This window comes from Cricetulus griseus, chromosome 2 (genome assembly GCF_003668045.3).
Source record: "Cricetulus griseus strain 17A/GY chromosome 2, alternate assembly CriGri-PICRH-1.0, whole genome shotgun sequence".
Taxonomy (NCBI): domain Eukaryota; kingdom Metazoa; phylum Chordata; class Mammalia; order Rodentia; family Cricetidae; genus Cricetulus; species Cricetulus griseus.
The window spans coordinates 3,997,818-4,018,525 of NC_048595.1; the positions used below are offsets into that span (position 1 = coordinate 3,997,818).

At 56.8% G+C, this 20,708-nt stretch overlaps 1 protein-coding gene across 12 annotated transcripts in view; it reads right to left on the minus strand.

The window, feature by feature from the left end:
* The window catches only part of Chd5 (chromodomain helicase DNA binding protein 5), a 46,854-nt gene extending 26,709 nt beyond the window's left edge, over positions 1 to 20,145 (minus strand). For 10 of the 12 annotated variants that reach the window (XM_027398381.2, XM_027398382.2, XM_027398380.2 and 7 more), the window contains exons 1-11: positions 19,965 to 20,145; positions 17,160 to 17,284; positions 9,487 to 9,666; positions 7,823 to 7,941; positions 7,311 to 7,549; positions 5,687 to 5,811; positions 4,540 to 4,663; positions 3,643 to 3,809; positions 3,308 to 3,529; positions 1,305 to 1,511; positions 881 to 1,092 (exon numbers count right to left, since the gene is read on the minus strand). In XM_027398381.2, coding sequence (XP_027254182.1) covers positions 881 to 1,092; positions 1,305 to 1,511; positions 3,308 to 3,529; positions 3,643 to 3,809; positions 4,540 to 4,663; positions 5,687 to 5,811; positions 7,311 to 7,549; positions 7,823 to 7,941; positions 9,487 to 9,666; positions 17,160 to 17,284; positions 19,965 to 19,992 — 1,748 coding nt within the window. In that variant the 5' untranslated portion in view covers positions 19,993 to 20,145. Of the gene's footprint in view, positions 1 to 880; positions 1,093 to 1,304; positions 1,512 to 2,827; positions 3,198 to 3,307; positions 3,530 to 3,642; positions 3,810 to 4,539; positions 4,664 to 5,686; positions 5,812 to 7,310; positions 7,550 to 7,822; positions 7,942 to 8,717; positions 8,741 to 9,486; positions 9,667 to 17,159; positions 17,285 to 19,964 lie in introns of those variants that run through there. The other 2 variants (XM_035439348.1, XM_035439351.1) reach the window with 2 other exon arrangements.
* Positions 20,146 to 20,708: the final 563 nt, after the last annotated feature.

Here is a 20,708-nt window from a genome sequence, read left to right on the forward strand (position 1 = left end):
ATCCTGGTCTACACAGTAAGTTCCAGGCCAGTCAAAGCTACATAGCAAGTCCTTGTCTCAAAAAAAAAAAAAAAACACATTAAAATAAAGCCCTTGTCTAAAATAAAATTTTAATAATGTGTATTTTATGAATACATGTGAATGTGTATTCATATATGTATGTATGTGTACCACATGGATGACTGATGCCCAGGTCAGAAGAGGTGTCTGATCACCTAGACCTGCCTGGAATTATAGGAAGTAGTGAGCTACCGTATGGGAGCTTAGAACCCAACCCAGGTCCTCTGCAAGAGCAGCCAGTGCTCTCAACTACTGAGCCATCTCTCCAGCCCCCTTGCTGAGAGAGAAGGAGAAAGAGAATGTATGTTTCAAGACAGGATCTCTCTGTGTAGCCCTGGTTGTCCTGGAACTAGCTATGTAGACCAGGCTGGTCTTGAACTCAGAGATATGCCTGCCTCTGCCTCCCAAGTGCTGGGATTAAAGGCGTGTGCCACCATGCCAGCCCCATGCCAACTCTATTCTCAATTGTGCCTCTTGGGATAGTAACACTGACTAATCCTTTCTGGGACCTGTTGGGCTCCCAGAACCACCCTGCTGAACTCACTGCCTACTTTGGAAGGATCCTGGGATGGGCACAGGCCCCGCCCCACAGAGAGCCTGCTTTGCACCAGTTCCACAGACTTTTCACCTCGTTCCCCTTAATTGGCACACCTCTGGGACTGTCCTACTGTAAATGAGGATGCTGAGCGTGAGGGGTACCTCTGTGCAGGCAAATGCACAGTCTCTGCCCCTCCTCCTGCCCCACTGCACCCATCCCTGGCAAGTCTGGCCCTCACAGGCTCTGCTGTCGTAGCCGGCGGGCTCTGCCTGCCATCCTCACCTGTGGTTCAGGATGCGGTGGACCATCATCCACTCGGGCTTGATGCCGTAGCGGTAGAAGCGCTCCTCCATCTTGGCATAGAGAGGGTCCTTGTTCTTCCGCTTCTCGCTCTTACTGTCCTCGTCACCAGAGCCGTAATCAAAGGGTGGTGGCTCGTCCATATCATTCTTTCTTTGGTAGTTGCGATACATCACGGTGTGGTATAGCTCCAGCTGCTCACAGAGAAGTCACCAAAGGGAGATGACCCTGCCCTTCAGCCCCCAGCCCTATCCCAGGTGAGACAAGCCTCCTCCTCATGCCATCCCCAGCTCCCACCCGTGCCGGGAGGGCATGTAAACAGTACATGCCAGCCCATTCGTGCCCACCCAGGAGGGCCCCAGGCTCAGACCAAGCCAAGTATAACCACACTGCCTGGGCCTCTCACCTGTAGCTCCTTCACCCAGGAGCAGTGCCAGTAAGAGAGCCCAGCCCACTTGACAAAGAATTCTCTCTCAGGAATGCCCTCCAGAGGCTTGGGCGGGGGCATGCCTGGCTCCACCTCTGGTCCTGGCAGCCCCACCATAAAGGGAGCTGGGGGTTCGGTCCACCTCCAGTGTAGGATCCGCTGAACTTTGCCCTTCAGGGGGGGACACTGTGAACAGAGGATGGTCACCAAGTTCAGGGTGACCAAGGCCCTGAAGCTCCCATGACAGTAGACTGTCACACAGGTCCCCAACCCAAACAGTGCCAAGGGGACTCTGTGCATGCAGAAGATGAGCAATGGAGCTTTGGGTCCAAGTGAGCTCTTTGTACTGACAACTTGACAGTGAGCTTCCTCAGAATCTGGCAAGTTAAACCGGGGTGGTTGAGCCCACTACACACACAGGGCAAGAGGAGAAAATAAAACCCACTCATCGAGGAGACAAGACTCCAGACTTCCTCACCCATGCACCACACATTACCTCCGGCCCTACTTGGAGCCCTAAGAAGGATCATATTACATCCTGACCCACGAGCAGCCACAGGATAGCCACACTGCTGCCCTGGCCGCTTCCTTCCCCCTGAGCAGAGAGGGCTGCATGGAGGCCTGTGCATCTGAGCTGGCCGGGCAAGAAGCCCAATCTCCCTGTGCCCACACACACTCGGGCCCTAAGGGAGCTGCTGGCCGGCAGAGCAGAGCGAAGTGACAGTCCCACCTCAGCACCCATGCTCTGGGCTACACTGAGATAGTCTTGGTGTGGCCATGACCATCACAAGGGCAGTTGTGAGCCCTAGCTGGACTGAGGTGAAATGACAAACTTAGGGAGATGGCTTTGTAGCAGAGGACAGGTCTCAGCTCCGCCACCGTCCATCCATGTACCTCAGGACACCTCCCATCAGTCTGTTCCCTTGCCTGCAAAAGTGGCCTCTCTTCCTCTGCCCCCAAGAACTGTTGGTGTCAAAGCACAGGTGTGGACATGCAGTGTGCACCACACACTCCAGAACCAATCATACTCTGGCCTCTGAGGGCAAAGGGCAAGGAGAAGGGGCGACATAGAAAGGCAGAGTGAATTTCTTGGACTCCAGGGGTATAGAAGGACTCCCTTCCCAGACCAGAGGCCCACCTGGCCTCACCTCCTGCAGGGAGGAACCCAGAAGAGGTAGGTACCACCCCAAGGAGGGGTGTTCTCAGGACAGCTAAGAAGGCTGCACCCAATAAAGGGCCTCTCCATCCCTACACACAAGGATATGCAGACACACGTGATACTAACATGTAGCACCAGCTCAGGTGTATGCACAAGACAGAGGGAAGCTGCAATAGAGCCCAGAACCTATGGCGCAGGGTATCCAGTACCGGGGCACAGAACAACTCCCACAGGGGATCTTCAGATGCATACAGGACTCCAGTCAAGAGACCTGGGGAGAATGTTCCTTCCTCCCTTCCTAAAATGGGACTCCAGGCTATGGGGCCACCACTCTGTCACTAACCCAGCCTGGGAACACCAGGTCCAGGGTGCCTAGGGACTGGAATCCAAGCGGAAAGTTCTGCTGCAGTGTGGTCTTGAGCAAGCCACTGTGCCTCCCTGAGCCTCTTCCTGCGGAAGACGAGCTTGGATGTAGCTCATGGGTAAGATCTTGCCTGGCATAGAGGCTCTGGATTCCACGCCCAAGCAACTCCAAAATCATGTTTGAAAGTCCATTGAGGGATGGAGTTAGAGCTCAGTGTGAGGCCTCTTGGGTTCAGTGCCCAGTAGGAATGCGTGGCTCTTAGCTCAGAATAAATTCTCAACCAACAGTCCTTAAGGGGATTCCAGAGAGGGCAGGCTGGGTGAGGGCGAGCTTTGAGGGCGAGCTTTGTTGGGGGCGTGGCCTGGGCCAGCAAGGGCGGGCTCAGGGTCAGGTGGGCGGGGCGACTTGGGCGGGGCAGGGCGGGGCGGGCGGGGCGGGGCGGCAGGTGTTAACACTCACAGTACAGCGCGGGCAGAGCCATTCACCGTTCGGGATCTCGGGCAGCGGCGGGTTGAGGCAGTGCAGATGGTAGGAGGAGGGACAGGCATCGCAACACAGAAGCTCGCCACCGTCCTTGCACACGCGGCAGAACTCCATGTGATCGTCCTCCTCCTCCTCACAGCCGCCCTCCTCCTCTTCCTCGTCATCGTCCTTCGGCTCCCACTGGATCCCCTCCTTCTCCTGCAGGGGGCAAGAGTCCAGGTGGGTGACGCTTGGGCCGGGGCCTCTCCCCCAGGCACCAGTCCCCAGGCGATGGCCCACCCACGCCAGTCCGGACCTCGGCCCCAGCTTACACAGTGTGGGCAGCTCCACTTGCCCTCCGGAGCCTTCTCCAGCTCCGGGTCCAGGCAGACCAGGTGGTAGGCCCTCGGGCACGTGTCACACAGAATGATCTCCCCGCCCTGCTGGCACACTTCACAGTAGTCCTGGTGGTCTGTCTCATAGCCGTCGCCGTCATCAACTGGATTGGGGAAGAGAGGCGATGATGGAGGTCTGCCAACACAACCATTCCCGCTACCCCGGGCCAGACGCGCGCCCCGCGTGGCAGGTGCTTAAACGATTTCACGTGGATGGGGAGACAGACCAAGGGCGTGAACAGTTATTGGGGGTGGCTGTGAGGTGTCAAGGTGGACAGAGATGGGTAAAAGACAGACGGACGGGAGGAGGGAGGGAGGGAGGGAGGACAGTGAGTGGTGCACATGGGAGGAAGAATAGCAGGGAGCGCGCGCCTTTAATCCCAGAATTTGGGAGGCAGAGGCATCTCTAAGAATTCAAGACCAGCCCTGTCTACATAGCAAGTTCTAGACCAACTAGAGCTACGTAGTGAGACCCTGTCTCAAAAGCCAAAGAGAGAAGGAGAGAAGAGGGAGAGGTGGGGTATTTGGTGTGGGTAACTGACGGGGATCGAGTGAGTTTAAGTCTCTCCTCCACTCCCGGCTCTGCTAGGGCTTCTTACAGCTTTCTTACTCCTTCCTGCCTAGGACAAGACAGTGGACAAGGGTGGCTGAGAGAGCACACGGAGACTGCCTGGCTGAGGCTGGGAGAGCCTGTGGCATGAGGATACCCTTCCCCGACTCTGCGCTCCCCCCCAATCATGGAAAAGCCCCGCCCCTCGAAGAGGAGCCCCGCCCTTCGAAGAGGAGTCCCCGCCCCTGGGGGACGAGTCCCCGCCCCTGGGGGAGGAACCCTACTCCTCCTCTTCTTGCGCCTCCTCTTGCTCTTCTTTCCCAGAGCTGCAGAGCACTCGGAGCGCACCGAGGAGCTGTGGATGCTGGCATTGTCCAAATCTGACTCCTCACGCTCGTCCTCCTCACTCTGCAGGGAAGGAGGTTGGGTTGATGGTTTGGGTAGGGCATTGTCAGGAAGATCTGAAGCCTCCCTGTGGCTTTGCTGTCCCCTAGCCCGGCCACAAACTTGTACTAGTGCACAGCCAGCACTGCCCCACCATCCCTGATGCCTCCACAGTCCTGCTCCATACAGCTTCCCCAGGCTCTGACCTCCAACTGCCAAACCCCTACACATCCTTCCAGGGCAGCCCTAAAGAACCCCTCTACTAGGGAATGTCCACAGATCTCTCTCAGTGCACATGCCTGGTGGATTAATGGCTCCTTAGGAGCTGAGCTGGTCTGCTACCCCTAGGGCAGAACCCTGCTCCCTTCAAGAGCAGCTAACCTCATGACCTGGCACTTGCCCCCACCAAGTGACATAGAAAAGCTCCAGCCCTCTTCTGTGCCCCTCAGCAGAGCTGGGAGATGAGACATCTGCCCAGCAGGGGTGAGGTGAGAAGATGCCCCCATTTAGAGAGAAAGATGAGACACAGGGCTAGAGGAGGAATCATGGCTCCAGCCAGCCTGGCCAAACAGGCCACCTCTCAGGGCACCACCCTCGGGGCACACCTGTGAAGGGACAGCTGACCCTCCCACCCCCCAGCCTGATGGAGCCTCACTGTGGACAGCAGCAGCCACAGATGAGCTCCCAGGTCAACAGGGTAGTCAGAGTCTAAGCTACATGAGCCCTTGGAAGGATTCAGTCCACACCAAAAACAGGGAAACTGAGACCCAGCAGGCCTGTACGTGCAGGGCCTGGGAGAAGGGTGCAGGGCTTGCCTCAGTTGGCTCCGAAAATGAATGTGGCCCACTCTCTGGTCAAATTAGCCCAACCCTCACCCCCTTGAACATAGAAGCACGCTCCCCACCCCACTTTGTCTCACATGTGCGCGCGTGCGCGCGCACACACACACACACACACACCACACGCGCACACATGCACACACACACACGCACGCACACACACATGCACACCACACACGCGCGCGCACACACACAGGCACACACTCACCGAGGAACCCTTCTTCCTCTTGCTGATGCCTCCTCCAAAGCGAAACTTGAGCCCCGCCACGCGCTTGCCCCTCCCCTTTTTCTTGGAGTCTTTGGCGCCTTTGTTCTTCTTCCTCACTCCAGGCCCTGGGCATTGTGACAAGGGCTGCAATGACCAACACTGCCACTGACGGCCCAGTTCTCCCCCACCACTTCACTGAGCCTCCAACACCCCAGTGAGGACTGGGTCACGTATGCTGTCACCCCTTTTCTTGCTTAGGTTACATGGGAAGTAATCAGGAGACAAACCTGACTCAAGTCTTGTCTTGGACACCATGCTGTCATCAGCTATGGACACGTGAAATGCCTACCAACTTGATAACAGCCTCTACACTACCCAGCTCACTTGCTTCCAAGGAGCACAGCAGCTACCATACCAGCAGGGCAGACGGCCAGAGCAACACTGCCCACCTGGTCCCTAGAATCACATCCTGGTACCAAAAGCCAGGCCACCAGCCTCCCAAACCATGGGCTCAAGGCACCTCCATGGCTACCCCAACTTTCCTATCATCCTGAGCTACAGGCTGGAATCTTCGTGTGTGCAGCTGGCAATGCAGTGATTAGCCACCTAGGGAATAACTACCCCGTCCCCACCCAAGCTGCCCATAGGATTCACACCCTTGCCTTGCCCTGCCCAGTTCTCCTATGGCTACACCACACACAAGGACATGAAGATGGGGACCCAGCTGCACACAGGCTATGCCACAAAACAGCTATTTGAGCTCTGAATCGGCTGCTCGGGGCATCAACAGCAGTAGCTCCTGGGCAGGTGGTAGTGTGAAAATAGGAAAGATTGGGGGGCACAAAGAAGGGGCAAGAGAAGACGAACCATGTGGCCCAAGGCACTCACCCACCAGGTACTCTGGGACATAAAATAGAGATGCCAGACACAACACTCAGCATTGTCCTGGACACCAAAACTCTACGGGGCTGACACATGGGGACCCCCAGACTCCTCTCAGTCCATCAAATCCCAAATCAGAACATAGAATACAGAGGAGTTAAAGTTCCCCCAGGGGAGGTCAATGGCGACAGAACTTCCACCCAGGTTGCAGTCTGGTCCCTCGGAAGCAGAAAGCCCTGCTTGCCCTCCCATCCCATCTGCATGGAGTCAGACTGGACCTGGGCCTCCTTGCTGTCCTTCCAGCCCTGGTTACACCCTCCTGAGACATCCCTGCACAGGAACTTGACACAGAAAGACCCTGATGCAGAAGGGCTCCCATGAGAGGATCAGAAGTATAAGTCCAGGGCTGGAGCTACTCCATCTGTGAACCCCCACCTCCACGACCACAGTAGGGGCTAGGGTGGGCTGGAATAAGTTCTGCTGTGGACCACCCCTCCTGCCCCCATGCCCACAGTGTGGGAGTAGTTGGGCAGATGTTAACTCCCAAAGACCCACAACTCCTCCCCTCCCCCACCCTTCCCCACCAGGAGACAGGGCAGAAGCTGTGAAAAGGGCAATCAGCCTGAGGTCACAGAAAACACTGGGTCTTCCATAAGGAGAGCCCCAGCTGGCCTGTAGGATCTGGGGGAAGGGGGGCAGATCTGCCAGACAGGCCTCAGTGCCCACTGGCCCACAGCCTTACCCTTGCCCTCTTTGGTCTTGGCCTTGCGGATGGGCAGAGGTTGGGGCACCTGCTGGGGACTGATGGCAAGTGGAGGAGCGATGGTCACAGTCTCCACAGCGGCGGCTACAGCCGCCGCAGCCGCCGCCGCTGAGCTACCCTTAAATGGGTTGTTGGCGCTGAATTCTCGCCACTTGGCCCCCAAGACAGTCATCATTTTGGACATGGGGATCTTCGGGTTCTTCTTGGCAATGAGCGGCCTGTGGAGGAGACAGGAAGGTGAGGGAGGGAAAGTGGGACAGGGAAAGGACAAAAATGACACCAGAGCACACCCTGGCATCCCAGAGAGGAGCCTACAGCAGGCCCTTCCCCACAGGAGGGCCCAGGACAGGGAAGTAGGCCCAGCCCTCTGCTAGTCCTCATCTACTAAGGAGCCCCAGCTGCCTCTCCATCTACCTCCCCCCACTTGGTGCCCCTCAGGCAAGCACAACCCCCTCCCCCATCCCCGCCACAGCAGCCTGCCCCTGGCCCACCGGAGGAACTGGCTGAAAGCCTTGTAGTTGGTCAGAGTATGGTAGTCTTCTTCTGAAAACAGGTAGTCCACATCATCAAGGCCCCACTCCGCCATGAGCTGCCCCGAGGACTTGGGCTCCTGCAGAGTCATGGCCAGAGGTGGGATCAGGGCAGAGGCCTCTGGCCTGCTCTGATCTGCAACCTAAGAACAATTCTCACCTGCCACTGGGACACCAGAAAGCCTCACCCACCTATCCCGACCACCCCCAGTGGCATCTGGGATGCCAGCGTACAGGCTGCTGTGAGTTTTAATGTTGACACTGGGGAAAGTTCACATGTGTTTCTCCAGAAAGTGGAAGCAGACAGCCGGGGGAAACAGGCCAGAGACAAGCCCAGGCTGCTCTGGTAGAATGGGGCATAGTGAAGAGACTGAAGCTGTGGCCCAGCAAAGGGCAGTCCTGAAAGAGGTCCCCAAGGGCCACCCCAGAGGTCAGAGAGCTAGAGGTCATGATGGCCTAGTGAGCAGGGGTCAATTCACAGAAATCCTCCTGCCCCTGCGGATTAAAGGCGTTTGCGGAAAAGGGTGTCATATCCGCCTGACATTAGAGTTGCAGTTGTGATCCACCATGTGGTTGCTGAGAATTGAACCCGGATCCTCCGGAAGAGCAGCTAGTGCTCTTAAGCACTGAGCCATGACTCTCCTAGATACCAGCAGTGAGATATAGACACCCTTCTGCCCCAGCCTTCACCCATTAAGCCAATCAGCACACTCCTTTCTCTGCCACAGTCCCTGACCTTTCTGATCAGACACCCACAGAGGAGAGAAAGAAATGTCCACAGCCTTAAAGCTGACTTTCGGCCCCTGCAGTGGAAGGCCACACAACTGGTACACAAACCTTCCCTGGTCCCCAGTACCTATGTCCCAGAAAAATCCCACAAAGCAAGAGGGCTTAGGAACCTGGCTCCACAACAGCTCAGTAGCCCATGGAAGTTAATTTCTCAAAACGGTCCCCAAGGCTATTACCAATCACAGCTGACTCACAGCACACCCACCAGTGACTAATGGGTTCATAGTGGGTGTCAGGACATCCCCATGTAAGCACTGCTCCCCTAAGGGCTCCAGTCTTCAATCATTCATAGTGATCTGCCACCCAACCCTGACTGTTGAGGTTTATGTTGCCACAAACTATTCCTGGTGACATGAGGTCGCCCACCCACACCTCACAGCTCGGGGGATGGCCTCAGTTCAACTATGATGCCTTGACTTGCTTTGTGACAAAGACGTTTATGCCCAAAAGACAGCCAGGCCCATTACAGCCACAGCCATGCAGCTCCACGTTCATTGAGAGACTGGAGGAATGCACCAAGTACCCAGGCAGGGCCCGCCACTCAGGGCTGTCCAGCAGATGCTTGTGGCAAAGACTCTACTTGTTTGAAGCAAAAGGTTCCTGACACCAAACATGAGCTCACACTATGTATCATTCTCTCCAGAAAGAGCTGCATGCTCGGTGAGCATGCTGTTGCCAAGAGCAGTCAGCAAGACGCTGCACCGAGGCAGCCGAAAACTCCTAGGTTCTCATGACCCATGCCTGACTTCCACATGCACAGAGGTCCGTGTGGCCTCCCTGACTCGGGCTCTGAGGGCACCTCCACACTCCTGCCTGGCCCTCGCTCCAGCAATTACCTTCAAGCATCCGTCGTCATTATCATCCTCATCTTCATCCCTCTTTTTCCGCTTGGCTTTCTTCTCCTTCTTCTCCTTCAGTTTCTTCTTCTTCTTCTTGGTGGGGGAATAATCGCTGCCTTCACTCTCCGACTTCTCTTCCAGATCCTCCTCATTTTCTGACAGTTCATCATTGCTCCCCTGGAAAAGACAGGGGAATGGTGAGGGTGCCAGACACCCCGGAATGCCAGAGATCTGGAGCAGCAAGGCCTGCATATTCACCCACGGTGCACTGATGAGTGAGCATGAGCAGAAGTGACTGAAAAAATGGTGAAACCAGGATTCCCCGGGAAGTGTGGTATGGCTAGCCCCAGGCAAGCTCAGCTTCTGCTTTAGTCATGGTGGATTTTGGAAGCATGATGGCACTCCACTCCAGGAACTCCTGGTAGAGGCCATGACAACCAGAGTAGAAAACCAAAGTACAAAAGAAGAGCTCCAAGCCGGAGCTGATCCATCCTCTGGCACTCACCCCATACCCTGTACTCGAGTGAAGCCCTCCAGAGGCCACCACCGTACAAGCCTGTCTCCAGGCTGGCCACTCCATCTCAACGGTAGAAAAGATCTTAAGATTGACTCTTTGATTTTGTTTCCTGACTGTACAAGCAGAAAATGGCCCATTTATATGGAGATGAGCGTGTTTACAGTCATAGCCCACCAGAAAGATACTGTTCCTGGAAGGAAACACCTTGGACAGGCTGGAGCTCAGGACGGAGAAAAAAGCAGGACAGCAGGAGAGGAGATGATGGGAGACACAGGGGAGGGCAATAGGGTCTGCCTGGAGAATCTTGGAGGGCCCTCAACATTCTCCTGTCTTTCCCAATAGTGAACCTCCAAGCCAGCACGCCCTATCAGTTAGCTGAGGTTAGACATGTCACTGATGGGGTGTCCCCCTGCAGTCCAGCTGGGAAGACCCCCACCCATACGGTCTCCTAGAAGCTCATCTCAATCCCCCCTCTAAGAATCCTGCTCTCGAACCTGTCACCTGCTAATCAATCCCCATGTCTGTGCACTGCCAAGGCCTCCTTGCTTTCCCAGAATACTGACTCTGGTCTGCAGCCAAGAGACAGCTCGCAGCTCCCACAGCTAGCAGTGATATGGAGCCCTAAGGCCACAGTTCCCAGGCTATGTCATGAAAAAGTGGGAGTCAGATGGGGACCCCAGGCGACACAGACCAGCCAGCTCTCTCAGACGATGTTCAAGAGATCTGAAAGCTCCAGCACTCACCCCAAAACAGGTGTATAGAGGAGATAGAGGGCACCATGTACTTCAGCACCACAGACACAGCTGAAGCCCGCCTAGAGAAGGAAGTCCAGGGCCTCCACCATAGTAGAGGTCAAACAACCCAGTGTGGATTCCTGCACGGCCGCCTGTGGGTCTTTGAAAGCCTGGGACATGTGCAGGTCGTGGTAACAACCTGAGCCTCCAGCTCGCTCAGGCCTGATGCGGGATTGTGTACATGGAGGCCCTGACATGAAGATGCTGTACCCAGAGACTGGGGTGGCATGAAAGCGAGTTGTTCATCATGTCCTGGCAGGGAATTCAGAGTGGTCTGCATTCAGAACCACAGATGCCCTTCACAGGGACAACACCCCAAAATGCTGATGACTCTGCCTGGGGAGCAGATATGTAGTGGAGGTAACAGGTCCTGTCCCACTTCTATCCACTGGGACAGAACCAAAGCCAGACACACATGGGTCACGGGCAGCTGGGTGACACTATGGGTAGACAACATGACTCTGCCTGGTAGCTGGCCAGAACATGCCCTGGGAAGCAGACACGAGATCGGGAGTGGCCAGCACAGAGGGAGGCCGGAAGGCGCCTCCAGCAGACTGCAGCGTCTGGCAGAAGCAGCAGCAGCCTGTGCACAGCACTGATAGGGGGCGGGGCACGGCTGAAGCTGAAAGCCTGGCCTGGATTCCGCCGAAGGACACTCCAGAGCACGGTAAACTGAGCTGGAAGCCTGGCAGGGTGGATCTCAGGCTTGGCGCCCCTTTCCTCCAGTCAACCACCAAAGCACAGGCCAGATGTCCACCTCTTACTCCTGGGGAGAGAAGACTCTGACCTCCAGCCCATCTCTCTTCTTCCCCTGCCCCACCCCTTCCAGATGAAGCCAGCACGGCCTGTGCCACCCCCACAGCCACGCCCTCACACGCGTGCACCACAGGCAAGGCAGAATGAGTCCAGCCCAGCTGTTTCCACACTCCTCCCCCGACACATCATAAAAACATCCTGCCTCTCAAGCAGGGGGGGACCCCCACAACTGGATCTGAAAAGCATCAGTCAGGAGGACCTGGGGGAAAATCCGGCCAAGAACCAGATGAGGACACCTCTAATCCCACCATTTAGGAAGCAAAGGCAGGTGGATCTCTGAGTTTGAGATCAGCCTGACTATATAGAGGTCACCTCGTGAGACCCCGTCTTAAAAAACTTACCAGGGGTTGAGGTGGGAAGGAGACACAGACCAATAACTCCAATAAATCCCACAAACCAACCTCTGCCCTGAGGTCTGAGAGAAACCAAAGCCCATAACAGGCCTCGAGAATTAACAGGTTGGGCCTTTGACCTTGGCAGTGTCCTTCGTGGAAACAACCCTGGGTGTGACTGTAAGTGGTGCGCTAGAGGCTGTAAGAAGAACCTTAGGGTACATATGCAAAGCACCTCAAGATGCCACACCCAAGCTGAGGGTGAAGAGGGGTCTCTGCTTGGAGCCCCTTTGCCTGCTGAGGGCAAAGCACACCAGTCATGGCTGGCGGGGACCCCAAGTAGGCAGCCCGACACCGCCCTTTCTCTTTTCTCCACTCTCAGTTCCTAAATCCAGGCCTCCTGTCTCGCTGCCCTCTCCCTTCTATGCCCAGCATGTGTATAACATCTCCTGAAATAAAATAAAATAAAAAGCGCTTGGGCTCAAAGGAAGAACTCGGGGAGTTGGGTCATTCTCGACTTGGGGTCCTTCAAGACGGGAGAGGGAAAAGGAAAGAATGAAATATGAGCCTTCCCATTCACCAGTGTTATAAACAGTTATAATTTAGCACTGAATAATTGGTTGCTATGGCAACCGCTGCAGTACAGGTTGAAATCAGTTCTCCCTCCTGCGCTCCGGTCTGACAGGGAGTTTCATCTACATATGCTCAGGTTCCGGCTGCAGCCCGGTTATTTTATGTAAATCAGAATCCACGGCTTGCTGCTTGCCTGTGCTCCCCCACCCCACCCCCAAGCACTGCTGAGAGCCCACCTGCTCCGGCCCCCTCTGTGCCTCAGAGTCACCTGGTGGGGGATGCAGTGGTAGGGTCGGGGAGGAAGGGGATTCCCACACCGTGATCTAGGGCTGCGGGGTGGGTGTGCAGGCAGAGCCTCCTCTTTGTAAATAGCACGCTATACACTGCCATTCCCACCCCCAGATTCTGTAGCTGGTGAGAGCCCAGCTCTGGGGGGGTGAAGAGGGAGGGAGCACCCCTGGCCCAAGGGTCAACCTGGCACTCTAGCTTGTCTACCCCAATGCTCCACCCTTGCAAAGAAGCAGTGTGTGTCTCAAGGAGAGGCAACAGGGGCGAAGGAGGGGATGGAAGAGAGAAGGGAGGGAGGGAGATGAGATGGAGAGGAGAAATTAACAAGACACAGAAAAGAAGCAGAGGAAGAGCCTGACCGCAGAACCAGAGGATGGCAGGACAGAGAACAACAAACACATCCCCACCTGTAACTGTGGTCCCAGGAAGACAAAAACAGCCTTCCTTGGCCTTGGAGGCCACCAGACCCCCAGCCCTACAGCCCCAGGCACTCCCCACCTCCAGCCTTCTTCCTAGCCAGAGCCATGTCAACCCTGTACCCAGGAAGGAGCCAGAAAAAAACCAGCACTGCTTAGAACAGAAGCCCCACCCAGACTCTGAGGAACCCCGGCTGGGCATTGCATCTAGAAGTGGATGATCCCAGCCCACGGTCTGACACTTGAGACCGAGTGGAAGGGGCCCCTGTCCTCTGCCATGAGGTCCAGGACCCAAGGCTAAGAACAGTGACAACAGAGTGAGACTTCACAGCCTCAAACAAGAAGTCTGGAGACCTGGATCTCAGGGCCTCACAGAACCTATCCACTGCCCAGCCATGAACAGATCTGCGGGGGGCCAACGGCCATTACCGGTAGAAGGCAGTGGTTGCAGCAGGAGATTCTGGGGTCTATGTCAAGGGGCCGGTTCCCAGTACTGCTTTCTGTGGGGAGTCTCCAAGCACAGGGCCCGCTCCCACACCCTGCCTCCACTCTATGACACCTTAGAGTACAAGTCCATGAGCCAAAACCCGCAACAACCGGCTTCCTTCCTTCCTGCTGGAGACAGACTTGCCCTGTGATAAGGTGTTGTGGGGTGTTCTGGGATGTGACTAACATATCGATCCTAGACAACATGCCAGACTACAGAGAGCCTTGTCAGGTGCAGAGTCTGAGGGGTCAAAGAGACTCCAGGAGAACAAAGAGTGGTACACACAGGTGCATGCACACACACACTCAACAAGAGATCTGACAGAGATACTAAGCAGGGAGGGGTTGGGGTAGGCTAGAAGGGGCCCTCTGAAGAGCTTGGTCAGGGCGGAGGCAGGGGAGTGGGGGTGCCCTATGTTGCTGAGGGAACCCTTAGGTTAGGTTGTTCTCACATTCCTAGACAAGACACTGAGACAAGAGGAGAAAACAGAAAACACACAGTCTGCAGGTTGAGCTTAGGTCTCCTCAGATGCCCTTGGCCTTCTCCATAGCCATCTCTCAGGTAAAGACACTTGCTGGGTCAACGTCCCCAACACAAGGAAAGTGAAAAGAGGAGTTGAGGAGGACAGTGGCTCTCACCCACCTTTCATCATCATTTTCTCTCATTCGGGGTTCTCCTCCTCTTCTACCCAGGCCTACATTCTGGAGCCCCAGAAAAACCAGCTCAAAGCCTTGCAGTGACTCAGTTTTTCGGAGGGACAGGCAAGAGGCCGTCACTGCCTTCAGTGGACATCCAAGCACCTCTGCTCCCTCATTTAGAAGGAGAGGTGTATGCTCCACCTCCTGGCAGGGCTGCCTGGAGACACAGGGGGTGAGAAGACAGAACAGTCTTGTCCCAAATGGGAAAGACGCTAAGCTACATGCCTGTCTCGGTTTCCTCACGTATCAATTCCCAAGGCTGACCCCAGGGACAGAGCAAGTCGGCATGAGGCACCTGAAAGCTTAATGTCAGCAAGCAAGCCACCTCACCTCCTCAGCCTTACACACAGCCCATTTCTCTCAGGAGCCCTTTGTGTTTCTCTGACTTTCTCTGCTCTCAGTAGGATTCACTGAGGAGATGAGGCTCCAACAGAGGAGCCAGAGAGAGGGCAGAGGGTTGCGCTGCCAAGGGCCAGGCTGAGACTACAAGGCAAGGCAGGGAGACAGCCAGTGAGAGCATGATGGTGCTCCAGCTCAGGACAGAACAGCTGACCCTCCAACCTTTCTAAGAACCAGAACATGCCATTTCCATCTCGGGGAGCCTGGGCATGACACAGCCACAAGTCTCCTGGGGGTGCGACACAGGTCTGAGCCCACCCCACCCACAAGTCTCCTGGGGGTGCGACACAGGTCTGAGCCCACCCCACCCACAAGTGTCCTGGGGGTGTGACACCAGGCCTGAGCCCACCCACCCACAAGTGTCCTGGGGGTGCGACACCAGGTCTGAGCCCACCCCACCCACAAGTGTCCTGGGGGTGCGACACAGGTCTGAGCCCACCCACCCACAAGTGTCCTGGGGGTGTGACACCAGGCCTGAGCCCACCCACCCACAAGTGTCCTGGGGGTGTGACACCAGGCCTGAGCCCACCCACCCACAAGTGTCCTGGGGGTGTGACACCAGGCCTGAGCCCACCCACCCACAAGTGTCCTGGGGGTGTGACACCAGGCCTGAGCCCACCCACCCACAAGTGTCCTGGGGGTGCGACACCAGGCCTGAGCCCACCCACCCACAAGTGTCCTGGGGGTGTGACACCAGGCCTGAGCCCACCCACCCACAAGTGTCCTGGGGGTGTGACACCAGGCCTGAGCCCACCCACCCACAAGTGTCCTGGGGGTGTGACACCAGGCCTGAGCCCACCCACCCACAAGTGTCCTGGGGGTGCGACACCAGGCCTGAGCCCACCCTACCCACAAGTCTCCTGGGGGTGCGACACAGGTCTGAGCCCACCCCACCCACAAGTCTCCTGGGGGTGCGACACAGGTCTGAGCCCACCCACCCACAAGTGTCCTGGGGGTGTGACACCAGGCCTGAGCCCACCCACCCACAAGTGTCCTGGGGGTGTGACACCAGGCCTGAGCCCACCCACCCACAAGTGTCCTGGGGGTGTGACACCAGGCCTGAGCCCACCCACCCACAAGTGTCCTGGGGGTGTGACACCAGGCCTGAGCCCACCCACCCACAAGTGTCCTGGGGGTGCGACACCAGGCCTGAGCCCACCCACCCACAAGTGTCCTGGGGGTGTGACACCAGGCCTGAGCCCACCCACCCACAAGTGTCCTGGGGGTGTGACACCAGGCCTGAGCCCACCCACCCACAAGTGTCCTGGGGGTGTGACACCAGGCCTGAGCCCACCCACCCACAAGTGTCCTGGGGGTGCGACACCAGGCCTGAGCCCACCCTACCCACAAGTCTCCTGGGGGTGCGACACAGGTCTGAGCCCACCCCACCCACAAGTCTCCTGGGGGTGCGACACAGGTCTGAGCCCACCCACCCACAAGTGTCCTGGGGGTGTGACACCAGGCCTGAGCCCACCCACCCACAAGTGTCCTGGGGGTGTGACACCAGGCCTGAGCCCACCCACCCACAAGTGTCCTGGGGGTGTGACACCAGGCCTGAGCCCACCCACCCACAAGTGTCCTGGGGGTGTGACACCAGGCCTGAGCCCACCCACCCACAAGTGTCCTGGGTGTGTGACACCAGGCCTGAGCCCACCCCACCCACAAGTGTCCTGGGTGTGTGACACCAGGCCTGAGCCCACCCACCCACAAGTGTCCTGGGTGTGTGACACCAGGCCTGAGCCCACCCCACCCACAAGTGTCCTGGGGGTGTGACACCAGGCCTGAGCCCACCCACCCACAAGTGTCCTGGGTGTGTGACACCAGGCCTGAGCCCACCCCACCCACAAGTGTCCTGGGTGTGTGACACCAGGCCTGAGCCCACCCACCCACAAGTGTCCTGGGGGTGTGACACCAGGCCTGAGCCCACCCCACCCACAAGTGTCCTGGGGGTGTGACACCAGGCCTGAGCCCACCCACCCACAAGTGTCCTGGGGGTGTGACACCAGGCCTGAGCCCACCCACCCACAAGTGTCCTGGGGGTGTGACACCAGGCCTGAGCCCACCCACCCACAAGTGTCCTGGGGGTGCGACACCAGGCCTGAGCCCACCCACCCACAAGTGTCCTGGGGGTGTGACACCAGGCCTGAGCCCACCCACCCACAAGTGTCCTGGGGGTGTGACACCAGGCCTGAGCCCACCCCACCCACAAGTGTCCTGGGGGTGTGACACAGGTCTGAGCCCACCCACCCACAAGTGTCCTGGGGGTGTGACACCAGGCCTGAGCCCACCCCACCCACAAGTGTCCTGGGGGTGCGACACAGGTCTGAGCCCACCCACCCACAAGTGTCACCTCCTTCTTCTTCCGCTTCCCCTTGGACTTGGTCTCCTTCAGCTTCTTAGGCTTCTTCTTGGGAAGGCTCACAGGCTCTGCAGGGAAGAAATCCTCGAAGCCTTCAAGGCCACCATCGTCTTCTTCTGCAGGGGTTGGAAGGGAAAAGGGTCACCTTCAGTTTTAGCCAGAACCAGGGACACAGAACCAGAGGGAGTCCACGGGACCCACACACCATCCAGATCCAACAATGCCAGATCACAGCCATGTGACCACAGTCCTAGGCCAAGGAACAGCTGTCATGTCTACCCTGGTGGGCAGCACAAGTCACCTCCCGCTCTGGCCTTTCCTTCCCCCCTCTGTAAGAAGGAACAATAACCACTGGGTGGTGGTGGCGCACATCTTTGATGGTGCACACTTGAGAGGCAGAATCAGGAGGATCTCTGTGAGTTCAAGGCCAGCCTGGTCTACAGAGTGAGTTCCAAGACTCTGTAGTTCTCCAAAGCTACAGAGAAACCTTGTCTTGAAAAAAGAAAGAAAGAAAAGACAGGACAATAATCACCTGGTCTTGAAACCAATAAGGTCTACTCGGTTGTCCTTACTGGCCTGGCAAGAAGTGGCCTCATGGAACATCAAAGTCATCGCGAGCTGGCCCAGGGAAGGCTGGGCCCAATAGAGAGGCCAAGCTGAGTAAGGCCTAGCTTTACCTCCAGAGGTTCAAGTACAGCTGAGGTGTAACTCACCAAGACAATAAAAGACCCGGTCCCAACAGCCAAAGACCTGATAGGAGCCTCTTAATGAGGGATTCAAGATTACACTGCTTCCCCTGCCCGGCCCTATGCAGGGGATCAACACACATGACCAACCTACATGCTCAGGGCTCCAGGATGCCAAGCCCATTCCACATGTGTGTTCTCCAGAAATTGCCCAAGAATCCCAAATTTTCTCACTGGCTTCAAGAATTAAAGGCCAAACACCAGACATGGCTGAGCATTGGGGAGAACCTGCTAGCCACCCAGCCTAGCCAAACTAGGGAACCTATCGTCCAGTAGGAGATCCTGTCTGAAGGTAACAGTGATAGAGAAGGCATCCGATGTCTTCCTCTGGCCTCCACATGAGCACACACACACACACACACACACACACACACACACCCTCAGGTATGCACACACTCACACCTTCAGGTGTACACACCACAAAACACAACTTTTTAAAATTACAGGCCAAGAGGGAGGAGGGTGGGCTTAGGGGCTGGAGTCATTTAAAAGGTGGCTAGTGGCTCCATGTCACCCCAAAAGGAGAAAGGTAAGTCTGCCCCAGCTCACCCTCAACCTAGAAGGAACTTCTGTTCTGGGGAGACATAGTGAGCTGGACCCTGACTCCTACCCTCGGGGGAAATCCAAGTTGAGCCAGTGTTCCCATTCACCACACATGACCTCAGAGGTGAGGTGGCAAGGGTTATCTCAGGGACATGACAGCAAGAACCAAACCACCCAGAGTAGAGAGAGATGACCCCCCCAGGGGGCAACGGACAGAGAGATGACTATCCAGAAGGACAGAGAGACGGCCCTGGGGGGGGGCAAAAAACAGAGAGATGGCTACCTAGGGGGGCAAAGGACAGAGAGATGGCCAAGAGGGACAAGGGAGGCTTCCAGAATAAAGTAGCTCCAAGACCATAAGAGAGCAAGCCTACTTCACCAGCCCATAACCTGGGTGCCTCAGCAGGCCCCTCCTGCCCCAGTGAGTGGCTGGGGTGGCCAGAGGGGTACAGAAGAGGCTATGCCTCACCAGGTCCTACATGAGGCGCCTGCCAGCCTTGGATCACTTGAGTCCCAGAGCCCCATGGAAGACAGGTTCCCACTGGGTCTGTCTGGCTCCCTATACATGGTGGCTAACCTCAGTCACACATATCTCACTCTCAGAGGGCAATTCGTGTCTCCAGTAGCAGAAGATCCCGCCCCCCTGAAGTCTACACAGTCAGTCTGCATCTGTACAATCCTCCTACCGGGGCAAGGTACCCCTCAGCACCAGGACCCCGTCCAAGGGACAAGGCCTGCCTACCAATGCAGCTCTCCACAGTCTCCAGGGCAGGGATGAAGTGTGCCAAAGTTCCAGCCCCTCCTACAGTCAGAGTGGAAACTCGGGAGAGCAGACAGCAAATACAGAGAAGAGGCAGACTCCAGGCAGGACTGGAAGTGCCAAATGCACGCCATCCCTGGAGGACCGCCACAGCACATGACAACCTACAGGGCAGGGCACTGCTGAGGCAGGGTCCATGAGGCAGGTACAGCAAGACTCCAGAGCCCAGGGAGTGGACAATGAGGCCATTCCTTACATGGGCCAGGAATCCAAGCTGGGACCAGGTAATGCTGGAAGGAACACCTCCTGTTCTCCTGAAGTGCCAGAGGCAGGGAAAATGGAAAATCTACAGAGAGGCCCTCAGTGTCATCTTGGCGTGAAGGAGTCTTGGCAACGGCGCTGAGGATGGCAGGAGGCCAGGCTAGAGTGGCCAGTGGGCCACCCATCCACACCTGAGTACTCTCCCAGCATCACAGACACCCACCCAAACGGAAGCACCCATCCCCTGGGAGTGTGCCACACCCGTTATATAACAGGCTGATGCAATCTCAAGGGGCCCTTCTCCCTCCTGCCTCCACCCAGCAGGGGAAGCCCCAGGCTTAGGAAGCCAGCCCAGCAATGCTCCCCCACTGACCAGCAGGAGACGGAGGCCCACAGGTGGCTAGGAATGTTCTAGAAGGAAGCCTGTGATCTACTGGTGGGTACAGAAAAGGGCGAGGAGGAGCCTCCAGGCTAGCTGTAACTCACCCGGAACAAACACAAACCCCATGTCCATAAACAGCACCCCTCTTCCTCCACAAGAAAACCTCACAGTCCAAGCCTGCCTGGTTAATTAAAAAGGAAAAAATAAAATAAATCTCCCTCCAGGAAGTTTCCACAGCTGGCACACGAGGATGGGGACCCAGCTCTGACCACGCCCATTCCTAGCAGGCACTTCCTGTCCCCACTCCACTTCTGGTAACCCTGAGGACACCTCAGGCCTGGCCCTGGGTGACACTGGATCCTACCCCATCACCCCACACACCTAGTCCTCACTGGCTTGGCAGCCCTCTCTTCCCAAATGGGCCATACCCCTCCTTAGCAACAGGTCCCGAGCCTTCTAAAATCAAGCGTGGGAGTCACGGGCCAAGCCACCCCACCGTCAGCCACGCCCAAGTCTCGGGCTTGTGCCATCATCCCTGTTATTTCTTCCCATGGCCCCATCGGCCAGGGCAGGTCAGAGGCAGTTTGTAAAACCAGGGCATGTGGCCAGTCTGAGAGATAGGATTCCACTAGCCCGGAGTGAGGGGATCCAGGGTGGGGACAGCCAGCCCATAAAACAGTTTGTCCTGCCAATTCCCAGCCCCTGGAGGCTGCCCCACTGCCCCTGCTGGCCAGTCTGGCTGTACCCTCAAACACCAGCCAGCCCCGCCCTAGGGCCTGAGGCTCCATCGATCTGAGCCAGCTATAATTAGGACCATTAGCTCTGTAACTCCTCACATCTTAAGGCCT